This window comes from Corvus brachyrhynchos, unplaced genomic scaffold (genome assembly GCF_000691975.1).
Source record: "Corvus brachyrhynchos isolate BGI_N302 unplaced genomic scaffold, ASM69197v1 scaffold267, whole genome shotgun sequence".
Classification (NCBI taxonomy): domain Eukaryota; kingdom Metazoa; phylum Chordata; class Aves; order Passeriformes; family Corvidae; genus Corvus; species Corvus brachyrhynchos.
In genome coordinates, this window is record NW_008239124.1 from 76,252 (window position 1) to 89,575 (window position 13,324).

The window sequence follows — 13,324 nt, forward strand, 5'->3', positions numbered from 1 at the left end:
AACTGAAGCTTTAATTGGAGAATTAACCCTGCTATGCAAATGAACCAAACCTATAAAAGGGGGGAGAACTTGTGACCTGTCATCCATCTTGGGGTCCATTTTGAGAATAGCTTCAGGGTCCCCAGGGTGTACCTTTGAAGGCCTTTCAAATAAATACCTCTTTTAATCCTTTACTCCTGTCTAGTCTCTGTTTCTAGGAGGCCTCTCAAGGCATCAGGTCTAAATAGGGACATTTGTATTCTAAACCCATTTAGTTGTTTTATGCTGTTTCACTGTGTCAGTGCTTTCTTGGATTGTTGTCCCAGAGTTTATAGCCTGGCTTTTGGAAGAAACTGTTTCTAGGAAATTTCAGTAGGCCACAAGAATATGGATGCAGCTTGAGGATTAGCTGAACTACTTTAGAACTATTAATGTAACACAAAATCCATTCCATTTGTTAGTCTTGCTAAAAGCAAAGCTATAATATGAAAAGATTTTGATGTACAGTTGTTTGAAGAAGTTCTGTGTGTAAACATGTTAAAACTGTGCCAGGAAAGCCCTGAATCTGAAGAGATGACTGTACACAAAGCATTAAGGCAAAGCCAGAAACTGGAATGAATAATCCAAATATGACAACAACAGCAAAACAAATTTAAATTTGAACTTCCTTTCTATAAGAGGTAATTTATTAGCTGCTGTTAGAACTTTGAGTGGGCAGAAGTGATGTCTAGATTAGTGCAATCTTGGTTTGCGCTATTGTACTTAGTTACTGCTGTAACTTCTATAGTAATTTCTTAAAATTCTGTACAGTATTTCTCTCTGGAACTCTTCAACCAATTACAGATATTAGTTTAGTCCCATACCATTCTTGCGACTGAAAGGGGAGGTAAATGTTATCCCTGTTTTCATGAAGAATGTTTTAAAACAGGGAGTGACTTACATTTTCAAGTGTTTTCCAATACTGAGTACATCAATACAGAGCTTATACTTACTAGGTTTGTGACCTGTGGAAGCTTTCAGAAAGTTTGGGCACCAGTGTTTTCTTCTGAGCTGTAAAGAAAGTCAGTGGTGAAGCCGGAATCAAAGCTACTGCTTTTAACTGATAGAGTTAATGCCAGTCATGGTCCATGCTGCTTCTGCTGCCAGAGGCTGTAGATCATTCAGGCTTTTGCAGATCATAATCAGAAATAGTCGTTAGTCTGGAGATTTAACATCAACAATGAATTTTTTTGTTCTTATTGAATACAATATATGTAAATGTTTTAGATGAGATTCAGAAAGTTTTTAGGCTCCTAAGTCCTTTTTAAGTTCCAACCTCTCTACTGAGCTTAATGAAAGTCTAACACTTCTTGAATTCAATCTTACATAACTTCAGCAACATAACTAAGGCATATATTTTCTGATTTTGAATTGCATTTGTATCATATATTTTTCTTTAATGTGGATTGTATATATATGAGGTTTTACTCTGATTTTATGAAATATAAACCTGTTTATTCTTTCAGGAGTGCATTAGAGCCTTAGGCCGAAATAAACCTCATACGCCATTCAGAGCAAGTAAACTTACTCAGGTGCTAAGAGATTCATTCATAGGAGAAAACTCCCGTACCTGTATGGTAAGTTTGTTTAGTTAACTGTATGTTTTAACAATTAATTGAGGTTATACATTAACTAAGACTATATTTGGAGTTAGTCTTTCAGCAGAAGCATTTCAGATAACTTTCTCACTTTTTATTGACCTTTCTTATTGCTTGTTCTTGTTTTTTAGCTAGACAAATAGCTAGAAGCACTTTAGCTTGAGGGGGTTTTTGTTTGATTGTTTGTTTTTAATAATGTCTTAATTATATGATAATATTGTTTGTTGAATCAAAATTTTAGAAAAGGTGGTGTACACTGGAAGTATAGTGGTGAGTTATGATCTTTAAATGGCAAAGGCAAGTTTAGAATTGGTATCAAAGGCATTAGAATATGCTCTAGGCTGTTAAGGGGAGAAGTGGTTGGGACAGATGAGATTAATAGATGTGTACTGTATAAAAGTGCATTTGCATCAATCTGAAAAAACAGAATTCTTCTGTCAGATGGGGGAAAGAACAGATAAAAGCACAGATGTCCAGTGGTTTTATTTGTGCATCCTTAGTATTTCTCCTTATGGAAATGTAAATTCTCTGCAGTGGAATGAGGCACGTGCTCTAGACTTGTGGTTGGGTAGATCTGGCTGGCTGCCAGGTGCCCACCAAGCCACTTTATCATTCCCCTTCTCAGCAGAACAGTGGGGGGAAAAATAAGATGGAAAAGAAGTCATGGGTCAAGATAAAGGCAGTTAAATAAAGCAAAAGCAAAGGCTGCATGCAGAAGCAAAGGAAATCCAAAGAGTTTTATTCTCTACTTCCCCTCAGCACACAATGTCCAGCCACTTCCTGGGAGGCAGGGCTTCACCATGTGTAGCAGTTGCTCTGGAAGACAAATGTCATAAAAATGAATGTCCCCCTTCCTCCTCCTTTTTCTTAGCTTTTACATCTCAGCAGACATCATATGGTATGGAATATGCTTTGGGTCAGCTGGCCTAGCTATGTTCCCTCCTAGGATCTTGCCCACACCCAGCCTACTGGCCTTCGGGGGGTGAGGGGGCAGAATGTTGAGAGACAGCATTGATGCTGTGGCAGAGCTGCTCAGCAGTAGCCAAAACACTGGTGTGTTCTCAACACCTTTCCAGCTCCCAATGCAAAGCACAGCACTGGGAGGGCTGCTATGGGAGAATGAACTCCAGCTCAGCCAGACCCAATACATTTGTTTTGGTTACTTTCCACAGGCCCCTTGGAATTAGTCTAGAGGTCACAGAAATCTGCAGACCACATGAAAACCATGATGTTAGGGCAGCCTAACATCATCTTTGGATGTTAGGTATGGTTCTAATATGAAATGGGTGGTAAAATAGCATTTATGATTAATCTTTTTTCTTTGGTTTTCTTTCCACTGGGACATAACTTCATAAATCATATTCAAGATCAGAAAGCTAAACCGTGCATCTCTAGGCAATGTATCCTCACTGCTGAAGAAGTTTTGGAAAGTTAACCTGTTGGGAATTCCTCTCTGTACATAGAAGGAGTAACATTTGTGAATGTTTTGTGAAGTTCTCACCATCACCTTTACCACTCCTTAAAGTGCTAACAAGCTGTCTTCATTTTGTCGAAGCTTTTTTATTTAATTATTACTCTTTTCATAGAGCTAACGTAACATATTTCCTGTTTAAATGCATGAAAATGCCATTGAGAATAATCTGTGATCTATGGGTGTTTAATTTCTGATAAAGCTTGCATTCATTCCTTTTATATTCAATATAGTTCTAAATTAAGGAAAAAAATCTTCTCTGAAAGTGAGTGAAAATATGTTTGAATTATTTTTTTATTCACATAACTGCAGTCACTTTAAGAATAAGAAAACTCTTTCATGATGAGACACTACTTTCAAACTCATTCTTCTTACTATTCCATGTAGTTTCTCAGTACTAGGACCATTTGTAACATTCTGGATTTGGTGTTTGTTTGCATGTAATTTTTATCCAGAATTTAATCAGCAATGTTTTTTCTTAAGATACTGATGTAGGAAGAGTAGCACTTGTGTGGTTATGACTTACTCTGAATTACAGTTAAAAGGAAGGAGAGAAAGAAAAGAAACCTACAGTGCATCTTTACGGTTGTTTGAATTGAGTTCTTGCATTTGCAGCACCCGTTCCTGTGATAACTAGATGGATGCAGAAACAATCTGCCTGTCTAGAGCTCTGACAGGTTTCTGAACAACATATATTGAATTGAGGGAGGTGTAGGAGATACCTTAGCCTGGATCTACCTCCAGTCCTCCCCAGTTCCCTGGAAAGAGGAGAGGAGATTTGCACTCCAGTGGCCAAGTGGTGAGAAGAGTGGACAATGATCTGCAGCTTCTGGGTCTTCCTTTGCCTTTTTTACCAAGAAAATGCATTCAGCCTTCCAGTGTGGTATTTGCATTTGGTTCTTCGGCAGGAGGGCCTAGTTTTAAAGTATGTTCATGTTTAGGTTTTATATGATACACTGGCAAAATTTTACTGATGAAATATACAGGTAAAGAAAAAGGCATATCATTATGGTTTATAATAGCTAAAGTTGAACAGTATTTTATTAAATTAAAAGAGTACTTATCCTGCAGGTACACTGACTGCTTGTTTGCAGCAGAGCTATGTAATTAACTGGGGTGCTTCAAACTTCTAAAAATTAATTCAAATATAGTTTAATAATGAGTAGCTTAATTTCAGGTTTCTGCAGTTGACTGTAGACATCACTGCTATGTTCTCTAGAAGAGTGTTTATGTGAAGTAAATTAAAGCATAGAAGAAATTTTAAGGAATACTGTTGTGGTGGTTTGACCTTGGCTGGCTGACAGGAGCCCACCAAAGCTGTTCTATCACTGCCCTCCTGAGCTGGACAAGGGAGAGAAAATATAATTAAAGGCTCATGGGTTGAGATAAGGACAGGGAGAGGTCATAGATTGTCCTGGGTTGGAAGGGACCTTAAAGATCATCAAGTTCCAATCCCACTGCCATGGGCAGGAACACCTTTCACTAGACCAGGTTGCTCAGAGCTCCATCCAACCTAGCCTTCGTCAGGAAAATTAATCCATAATGTTAGAGGTTTATGTCCAAAAAGGACACAGAGGAGTCCTGTAACTTTATTCGAATAAAGGGAGAGGCCATGGGGCATTTCCCATGGGGTCTCTCAAATTGTTAGGAGGACGCAGCCTCCTTTTTATCCTAATTTCCCGGCCACATTTCCCTCTCTCTTTCCCCATTGGCTGAGGTACTTGAGAGTGTGAGAAACTAAGCCCACTCCTTTTGTTTTTGGGGTTTTATAAATTTAATAAGGGACAACAGGGGACAAAGGTCATTTAAAGCAAAGGACAGCGCTGGGTGCTTGGCTCAAAGCCAGAAGCACACACACTTACACAAACTTCCCGGTTATATGCTTTAACATCATGCATATTAATAAACTACAATGCATAGGCATAGTTTTTCTCTGAATTAGTTTACTTTTTTTTTTTTTAGAAGGGATTAACATAGTTCCTCCCCCGGTCTGCCTCTTAGAGCATGTGTATTATGATGTGAGGGTCTTCGGGGGTCTTCTCTGATGAAGGCTCATGTCTTCCTCATATCTTGAACTTTTCAACTTTGTCTTTGGAGCATGTGCAGTTATGGTGTTCCTAAGTCTTTCTGGGTCTAATTGGTTTGAATTCCAGTCTCATTAGCACATCCTGCTGCTTCTCTTATCTTGTCTACTTTTGAGATTATCCACCTGGCTTTCCATTTATTTAAGCATTAAGCAATTAGTTAACCATTTACTAGCTATTACATTGTATAAAAAAGTTATAATTCAAATTATATAGGTATCTTATAACTCAAGCTATATAATCATGTTGTAACTTTAACCCTAATTATAATGTTAACTAGTAAATATCTGCATAGCAGTTATTCTTAACATGCACATAATTTTTCCTAACATATTCCAATACATAATATTTCTTACATTTCACTACCCGTGAAAGCCAATGCTATAATAGCTGTTTATCACACAACTGATGCATAACAGTATTAGAGGTTTAAACTTATGTCTATGTGGTAGCAGGGTCTTTAGACTTTCTAACCCACTCCCACCTCATATTTTTCCTTTCCTCCCAGTAGGAGACATTCTTCTCAGGATTACTTTTGTACAGTAATAGCAGCAGCAGGATGAATGAAAAGACCAGGTGTCTTGGTTTAAAAGACAGGTGGCTGCCAAGGAAGGCAGGAACCTTCCTGGAATGGAAAAATATGACCCCCTCCCTCCTTACTATTATAACTTTGAAATTACAGGGCTTTCAGGCAAAAATATGGGAAACAGAATAACAGTTCTTTACTAGAATATATATATATAGAACAAGGCAGAAAAACAACAATTACAACAGCAACAACAACAAAACAGAAAAAAAATCCCAATAACAGCCTTTTTTCTGCCCGTCAAGCAATTTCCCCTTTGGTGTAGTTACGATCACAACCGGCAGGGGGCGCTGATGGCTCGCGTTGAGGCAGAGAGGCTGCAGTGACGCCCTGCGGGTCCAAGGGGCGCTGTTGGCTCAGAGCTTGCTTCAGCCGCCCTCTGAAGCTGTCTGAGCCTCCCTAGGGGGTAATGGTGGCCCCGGGGAGAGAAGGTGGAGGGTGGGGAGTGTTTGGGTTTTCCCCTGGCTCTTACGTGTCCCGTGCAGTGTCCTGGCGATGGCAGCAGCAGCCGAGGCTCCAGTAAGCAGCCGGGAGGTTCTCCCTCCGGAGAGAGGAAGGAGGTGGGGGCCCGGGTTTACCCTGAGGCACCCATGCAGATGGTGAGGGTCTCTCCCAGCAAGGGCGGGTGCCTAAAAGTCCCAGTCCAACGGTCGCTCCTGTGAGCAGTGGCTTACCAGCGGTAAGGAGAAACAGCAAGGAAGGGTCAGCAGTAGCAGCAAGTCCCCTGGGCAGAAGTCCAGCACCAAAACCCACAGCCGTCCACCCTCCAAGCCGGGCAAAGACTGCACCACACCCAGCTAAGAATGCCAAAAATCCACACTGCTTCCCCCGCTCCCCTAGAACCATTCCAACGGTATGCCAAGGCCCTGGCTACACCTTTTGTCTCTTAATGAGGTCCATTTGTCATTTCCATGACAACAAATGGGAAAAAAATTCCCTTAAGAAACCTAACCCCCAACACCAGGACTATCTAATATTCATCAGTTTCAGTCTCCTGATGCTGTGCTGCTAAAAAAAAAAAGTTAGTGTGTAGAATCATAGAGGTGTTTGTCCTGGGTAGAGCCTTTATGGCTCTCCTGAAAGGAGCACAGATGAGAAAATTGGACTACTGAGAGAAGCTAATGCAAATAATGATGCCACTGTTGCCTGATCACAGTTATTTTTGCTGAATGCTGAAAAGAAGGTGAGATCTTTAGGGTATTTTATTTAACTGGAAAAGGAAAGACATAGATTCCAGATGTTTGATAATAAGTGAGCTATTAAGTATTATTTACAGATAATATTCAGTTCAGAAAAAATATAAATCTCAACTTAGGGAAATAAACATGCTTATCTTTAATATCATTAAGTACAGTTGTAGACTGTGGCCAAAATAGGTCTCTCAAATAAGTATACAGTTTGCTTGAACAGACTACAAATATAGATATAGATATAGATATAGATAAAAATCTGGTAATTTTTTGCAGGATACATTAGACTTACTTTCTACTGAGTTGCATATTTCCCTCCTTGAGGAGTCTTATTTTTTTAATTAGAGTTTTGCATTTATTTAGGAAGACTGTGAGACATTTTTAGTGTTAGAGAATCAAGGCATTACTTTATTCTGGCCAGGATGTTGTTCTGGCCAGGATGTTGTTCTGGCCAGCACGTGCAACAAAATAATTTCATTCACACATTGCCCGGGTGTGCAGAGAAAATCATTCCATGACACATGACTCTTTACTAGATTTTTCAGATACTTATAAAGTCCAAACCCATAGAAATTAATTGGTTCAATGTTCATTGGTCCCAAGTTACACAGTTCTTAGTATTTGATTTCTTATCGGTTATGGATTTCTTCGCCTCTGATGCTAATTTAGTCCTCATTCCTTGGTTCTCTTATCAGTCTTTTCCGGGCCAGGTGTCTCCGACCATGCTAGGGGTGATGTTTGGAGATGGTGGTCGTTAATGGTCATTAATGGTTGTTATCTTTTATGTATCTTCTGTGCTACTCCCAGTCTGTTGTTAAACTCATCACGCCTTGAGTGATGAAACAGTCCTTTGAAAAGAAACTTCAATTCCCTTTCCCCGGGGCAAAGGCGAACAAGACTGACTAAAGTTACAAAAAAATTTTAAACTTTGTATCATTTCCAGCATTAGGACAGCTGTACATAGTAGACAGTTTTTGTAGAACATCTCAAATCAAAGTGGAGATAATTTAAATTCATCTACTGTTTCATCTGTACAAAGTGATTTATTAATCCGTGGCTTGTTTTCTCCAGATCGCTACAATTTCTCCAGGGATAGCATCATGTGAAAACACTCTAAATACATTGAGATATGCAAATAGGTATGGAAAATGTTATTGCTTATAGATATATTGGCTGTTGATCACTGATATTTGGAATACTGTTGTTCCATGATGTATAATTATTTTAACTACTTGAATAATTTTAGTGTACTTGCATTTCTTAATAAGATTAAACCCAAAATACTGATTACTGATTCAGGATTGCATTTAATTTAATTTGTAACTTTTTACAACCATTACAAGAGAATCAATAGAAACTGCATTTAAGCCATTATCCAGAAATGGATATAGTGGGGATTGCAAGGAATTTGGGAGACGACTCTCTTAGTTTTGTCCCTGCTCTGGAGGTATCACCTCTTGCATTAGGGTTAGGCAGTTTTCATGATGATTCCCTGGGGTGTTAGCTGAAATACCTTTCTGCAATGTGATTTTTCATCCTCTTGGTGGAATTGCATTCAGTTGCCAGCATGTTTCTTTTATATATATATATCATATCATATATAGATCTATCTCAACTAGCTTATTCTTATGAAAATTCGGCAGTTGCTGTGGCCTAAATTTTATATTTCCCAACTTCAGGCAAATATCTGGGACTCCTAAATACAGTCAGCTAATCCAACGGTGACATAATCTGAAGTTAGTCTCTCCAGAGCATGATGCATCATCTCTGAGACCTGTACTGCTCTCTGAAAGTGTTTGTCTCTTCAGTCAGTGTGTGCCTTTCACAGCTGCAGTTCTATTATTAATGTTTGGGGAGATGGGGTCCTGCATGTGCATGCAATCAGACCCTGCACCCCAGAGACCCACCCACCACTTTGCTGCAAAGAACAAAGGAGGCAAACAAGTTTCTGGGCCATCAGAAAGCCTGGTTTTGCCAGAAGAAGCTACCACCTAGTGGTCTGCTTGCCCCAGTGAAAGGGCAGAACCACATCCTCTCCTGCTTTGCTTCCCCTGCCCCCTCCCTGCAGCCAGTTGCTAATTGGGCACAGAGGACTGCTAGGGTAATTTACCGTCCGTTCCTCTCAGTATCCTAATGTCTTTCTCTTTGGATCAAGTTAGTAGCAAATCTACTTGGCTTGGACCAGTCTATGTGATTTCCTTCCTGGTGAGAAGGGGGCATCTAGTCCCCTGCTTACAGTAACATAATGAAGGACGTGTCACATTAATTGAAACTCGTTGGATCTTTCTATCCCTTATAGAATACGTATTGCTGAAGCGACTTCAGAAATGGACACTGAAAAACAAATTAAATACGTATTTCTAGTATGCTAAATTGTTGTGCTGAAACTGTTTCTTCCCCTTGCTGTTAAATTTATGTGTTGTTATGGGGTTGTGCTGGTTTTGGCTGGGGTAGAGTTAATTTTTTATGCCCATCACTGTAAAGTTGCTTCATGTGTTTTGTGTAATATTTTAATTTTTTCTACCAATATATAATTCTCATAGTACAAGTAGTTTTTGAGTGCTGAACACCAGTGTCTGCACAGTGTAAGATGGGGCAGTATAAAATTTAAGGCATTGTAGTGGTTTGGTATGTTAAAAGGAGCAGTTTAATGAAATACTGAATGTAGAGCAACTTTTATTAACTGCACAAACTGAAATCTGGAATTACTCTTCTGAAAACATTGCTATTATACTCTCCTGCAAATTACCAGCACTGATTTTGTTCAATTTTGTTAGTGATCTGTAACTATTTGCAGAAGATTTAAATATCTCAAGTCTTATTTTTTAATGTAAAAATGATTTTATTGTTAAACTATTTAAGAATGCTAAACAGAGTTATCATTTTAACTGTGTTTATGAGAACATTTTCTTTTAATTTGCTGCTGTATTTTGCTGCTGCAGAGTAAAGGAATTTGGAATTAGTCCTTCAGACATTCCCTTCTCACAGGGTAGTGGCAGTCGCTCTGATCTCTCTCCTTCCTATGAGTATGACGACTTTTCTCCTTCAATCACCAGGTCTACTTCATTCTATATATGAAATGTTTATTTTTGACTTTTCTTTTTGGCAATGTAATTTTACAGACAAACCTTTCATTAATCCCCTTGCCTTGAGTCACACATACTTTGTGTTTATTTTGTTTGTCAGGTCATGGTTCTGCATGATCTGCAATCATCTTCCCATTATTTTGTTCTCAACAACCACACTCTGGATCCAGGCTTGCTAGTTTCCTTCATACATTAAAAAAAAAGTGATGTCACCTTCATACATTTAATGGACCAAATCTGACAAGCCTGTGTTTAGGGTAATTTGAATATATCTAATTTAAAATGAAAAAAAATTTTTAAACTTTTAATCATTCCAAAGATGAATGAAATAGTTTCCATTGTAGTAAATATGTGCTACTTCAAAAAGAAATTCCCCTTAAAAAATTAAGAATTTGTTCTAAAACTTGCTATACTTGCAGAGTTTGATATCTCTGTTTCATAAGCGTTCTTTTAAATGGGCTTTTTTTGGATAGAATCATTATCAATCTTTTAAACTATTTTCATGCTGCAAGAACCTTAGATTTTAATAAGATATTTTCACCTTTTAAATTATTTTAATTAAATGATCTATCCATTCTCTGAGATAGATGGCTGCAAATTATTATTTTCTTCAGAATTCTTGGTGGATTTGCTTATAACAGCTAGTAGGGTACTGACTGACTTTTTAAAAGCACAATTGTGTGCACATAAAAATTATGGTCAAGTTTAGGATGCTGAATGAACTTTTCTTTCAAATATTATTCCTTATTGAGGAGTTAATATTGAGGGTCTGGAGATTTTTGCCCTCTTAACAGTTAATGAGTACTAAGATTTCAATCAAAAAATGCCTCTTGCTAGAAGATGGACTGCAATCCATCTGCAAGTAGTTGAAAGTCTGCTTTTTAGGAGTTGAACTAACATCTTTTTGTCACTGAAAGTACATTAAATTTGTGAAACTGAAATCAGCATCCTTATTAAATGAATTAAATTGTGCATAAATGAGCTTTATTTTTGGTTGTGAGTTTTGAACAGGAAGTTACTAATTTACTAAATATTTTCTGAATGTAGGGTGAAGGAATTGATGGTTGATCCTAGTGCTGCAGGAGATATCTGTCCTATTATACACCATGCTCCCAATCAGATCGATGACTTAGAGACACAGTGGGGTGTGGGGAGCTCTCCTCAGAGAGATGATCTCAAACTGCTTTGTGAACAAAATGTGAGTGGTTTACAGCATTACACAGAAAGAGATAATAAATACAGTGGCAAAACAAATCCAGAGTAATGTGTATTTATAGCCTGTTAGCAATATCATTAAGTAGATACAGCATGACTTTTCACCTTTTCACTTTATGCTATTATGTTCATTCCCATATACACAAAAAAAAGGTTTCTTGAATGGTGAGAGGAGAACATTTTACTTTTCTTTATCTTCCTTGTTGATTAGGGCTTTTAATCTAGGCAGGGTCTGCTCTAGGCTCTCACATTTTTAGTGTGCATTTTCCCAGTATAGCTACATCTCTTATTAGATAGTTAGAAGTAGCCTGGGAAGTGCATCCATTTTATTTAACACTCCTGTGGTTTTGACCATTATTTTTCCTGCATGGAACCCTGTTTCGAGCAAGTTTGTCTTTCTCTGTGTTTAGAAATCTGGCTACCCATCATTCCTCTTCCCAACATCCTGATTTTCATGGAGTGAAACCCCAGAGCAATGTTTGGGAGAAAGCCACATCATGTTCCCAGGATGTCTCCTTGGGCTGCATGAGTGGAGAGCTGGGACTGAGAGGCATCTTATAAAGGGCATTTTTCCCCTCACTACTGATTATCAGCTCTAGTCCTGGTTCCTTAAATGTTCAAGTTGGTTTGTGAAAATACTGATGAAAGGTACAAAAGAAAAATCCTTACTACCCTGAATTATTTTTCTCCAGACTCTCTGCCTTTTCAAGCACCTCTATATGGTGTTTGCTGTATTTCTCATTTTAATAACTGTCTCATCTTCCAGGACTCTATTTTATAAGAACATGCTAGTGATTCCTAGAGCTTCCCACTGGACAGTCCTTACAGCAAGATATCCTTTCATATCATACTTTTTCCTTGTTCATGTGGAATTCAATTAAGCTTTTCAATGTGTTGTAAAAAAGATTTTAAAGGCATGGTATAAGGAACCGTACTGTCTTGCTAAAACATTAATTGCAGCCTACCTAGTGCTTTCCCTTTTCATTGTGATTAACTATTTATGTTTAAAGAAGTCCTGTTTGTCCCAGTTTGTAAATCTGTGTTGTGCATTCCTCTAATGTATTCATCACAACATACTTTTAGATTTTTTACTTTACATTTATTCCACTTTTTTTTTTTAAGGGTTAATTTAATTTTGATTTCCTGAAATGTATTGAATGTAATTGCTGTTCTCTTTATTGAAAACTGGCACAACAAAAAGCCCCAAAGGAAAACAAGTTTTCTTATTAAAACCTACTAGAAATTAACATTCGTCCCTTATGAATTCTTCCTCCCATTATTTTAACTTGGGGTTTTTTAAATGCAGAATAGTCTGTTTTCCAGTATCCATTAGGGTTAGTGGCTGGAAATTTTTCATGAATAAGAATTAAATGTAACTCTCTGAACAGTTTAAATTTATTGCTCTGTCCACTCATTTCTGGACATTTTCTTGTTAGAAAGTATTATTTTTGACAGGTTCTGCTTTCTGCATATTTCTTTTCATGTTCTGTGATTATATTCAATATATTTCCTGTAGCCACAGTTCTTTTGAGACTAACAAGCTTAACTATTGTTTTTAGGAAGAGGAAGTTTCTCCACAGTTGTTTACTTTCCATGAAGCTGTGTCACAAATGGTGGAAATGGAAGAGCAAGTAGTAGAAGACCACAGGGCTGTCTTCCAGGTAAAAGATGGAGCCTACTTAGTTTTATCCTAATCCAAGAATTCAAGTTTTGCCAATGAAAGGGCATACTCAGGAAGATGTAGGATATCATCTGGTCATTCTGCTGCTTTCAGAGATTTCCTAAACAGACTGTCTTCATTGTAAGAAAAGTTGCTATTTTTGTTTTACTATTTCAACTATTTACTATTGTCTTGGTTTGAAAGACAGTTGTCTGCTAAGGAAGGCAGAAGCCTCCCTTGGAATGGCAGATGCAACCCCCTTCCCTCCGAGTTATTATAATTTTGAAATCAAGGGGCTTTTAGGCAAAGATGTGGGAAATAGGAATAACAGTTCTTTACTATTATATATCTATATGTGTATAACCAGTCAAACAAACAACAATAACTATGGCAGTAACAGCAAACAATCACAAACC

The 13,324-nt window shown here is 37.9% G+C and overlaps 1 protein-coding gene across 3 annotated transcripts in view; it reads left to right on the top strand.

Annotated features, from left to right (window-relative positions):
• The window catches only part of LOC103619546 (kinesin-like protein KIF2A), a 78,692-nt gene that overhangs the window by 48,424 nt on the left and 16,944 nt on the right, over positions 1-13,324 (top strand). For 2 of the 3 annotated variants that reach the window (XM_008638095.2, XM_008638096.2), the window contains exons 14-17: positions 1,485-1,595; positions 8,019-8,086; positions 11,081-11,231; positions 12,808-12,909. In XM_008638095.2, coding sequence (XP_008636317.1) covers positions 1,485-1,595; positions 8,019-8,086; positions 11,081-11,231; positions 12,808-12,909 — 432 coding nt within the window. Of the gene's footprint in view, positions 1-1,484; positions 1,596-8,018; positions 8,087-9,889; positions 10,004-11,080; positions 11,232-12,807; positions 12,910-13,324 lie in introns of all 3 variants that reach the window. The other variant, XM_008638094.2, reaches the window with a different exon arrangement.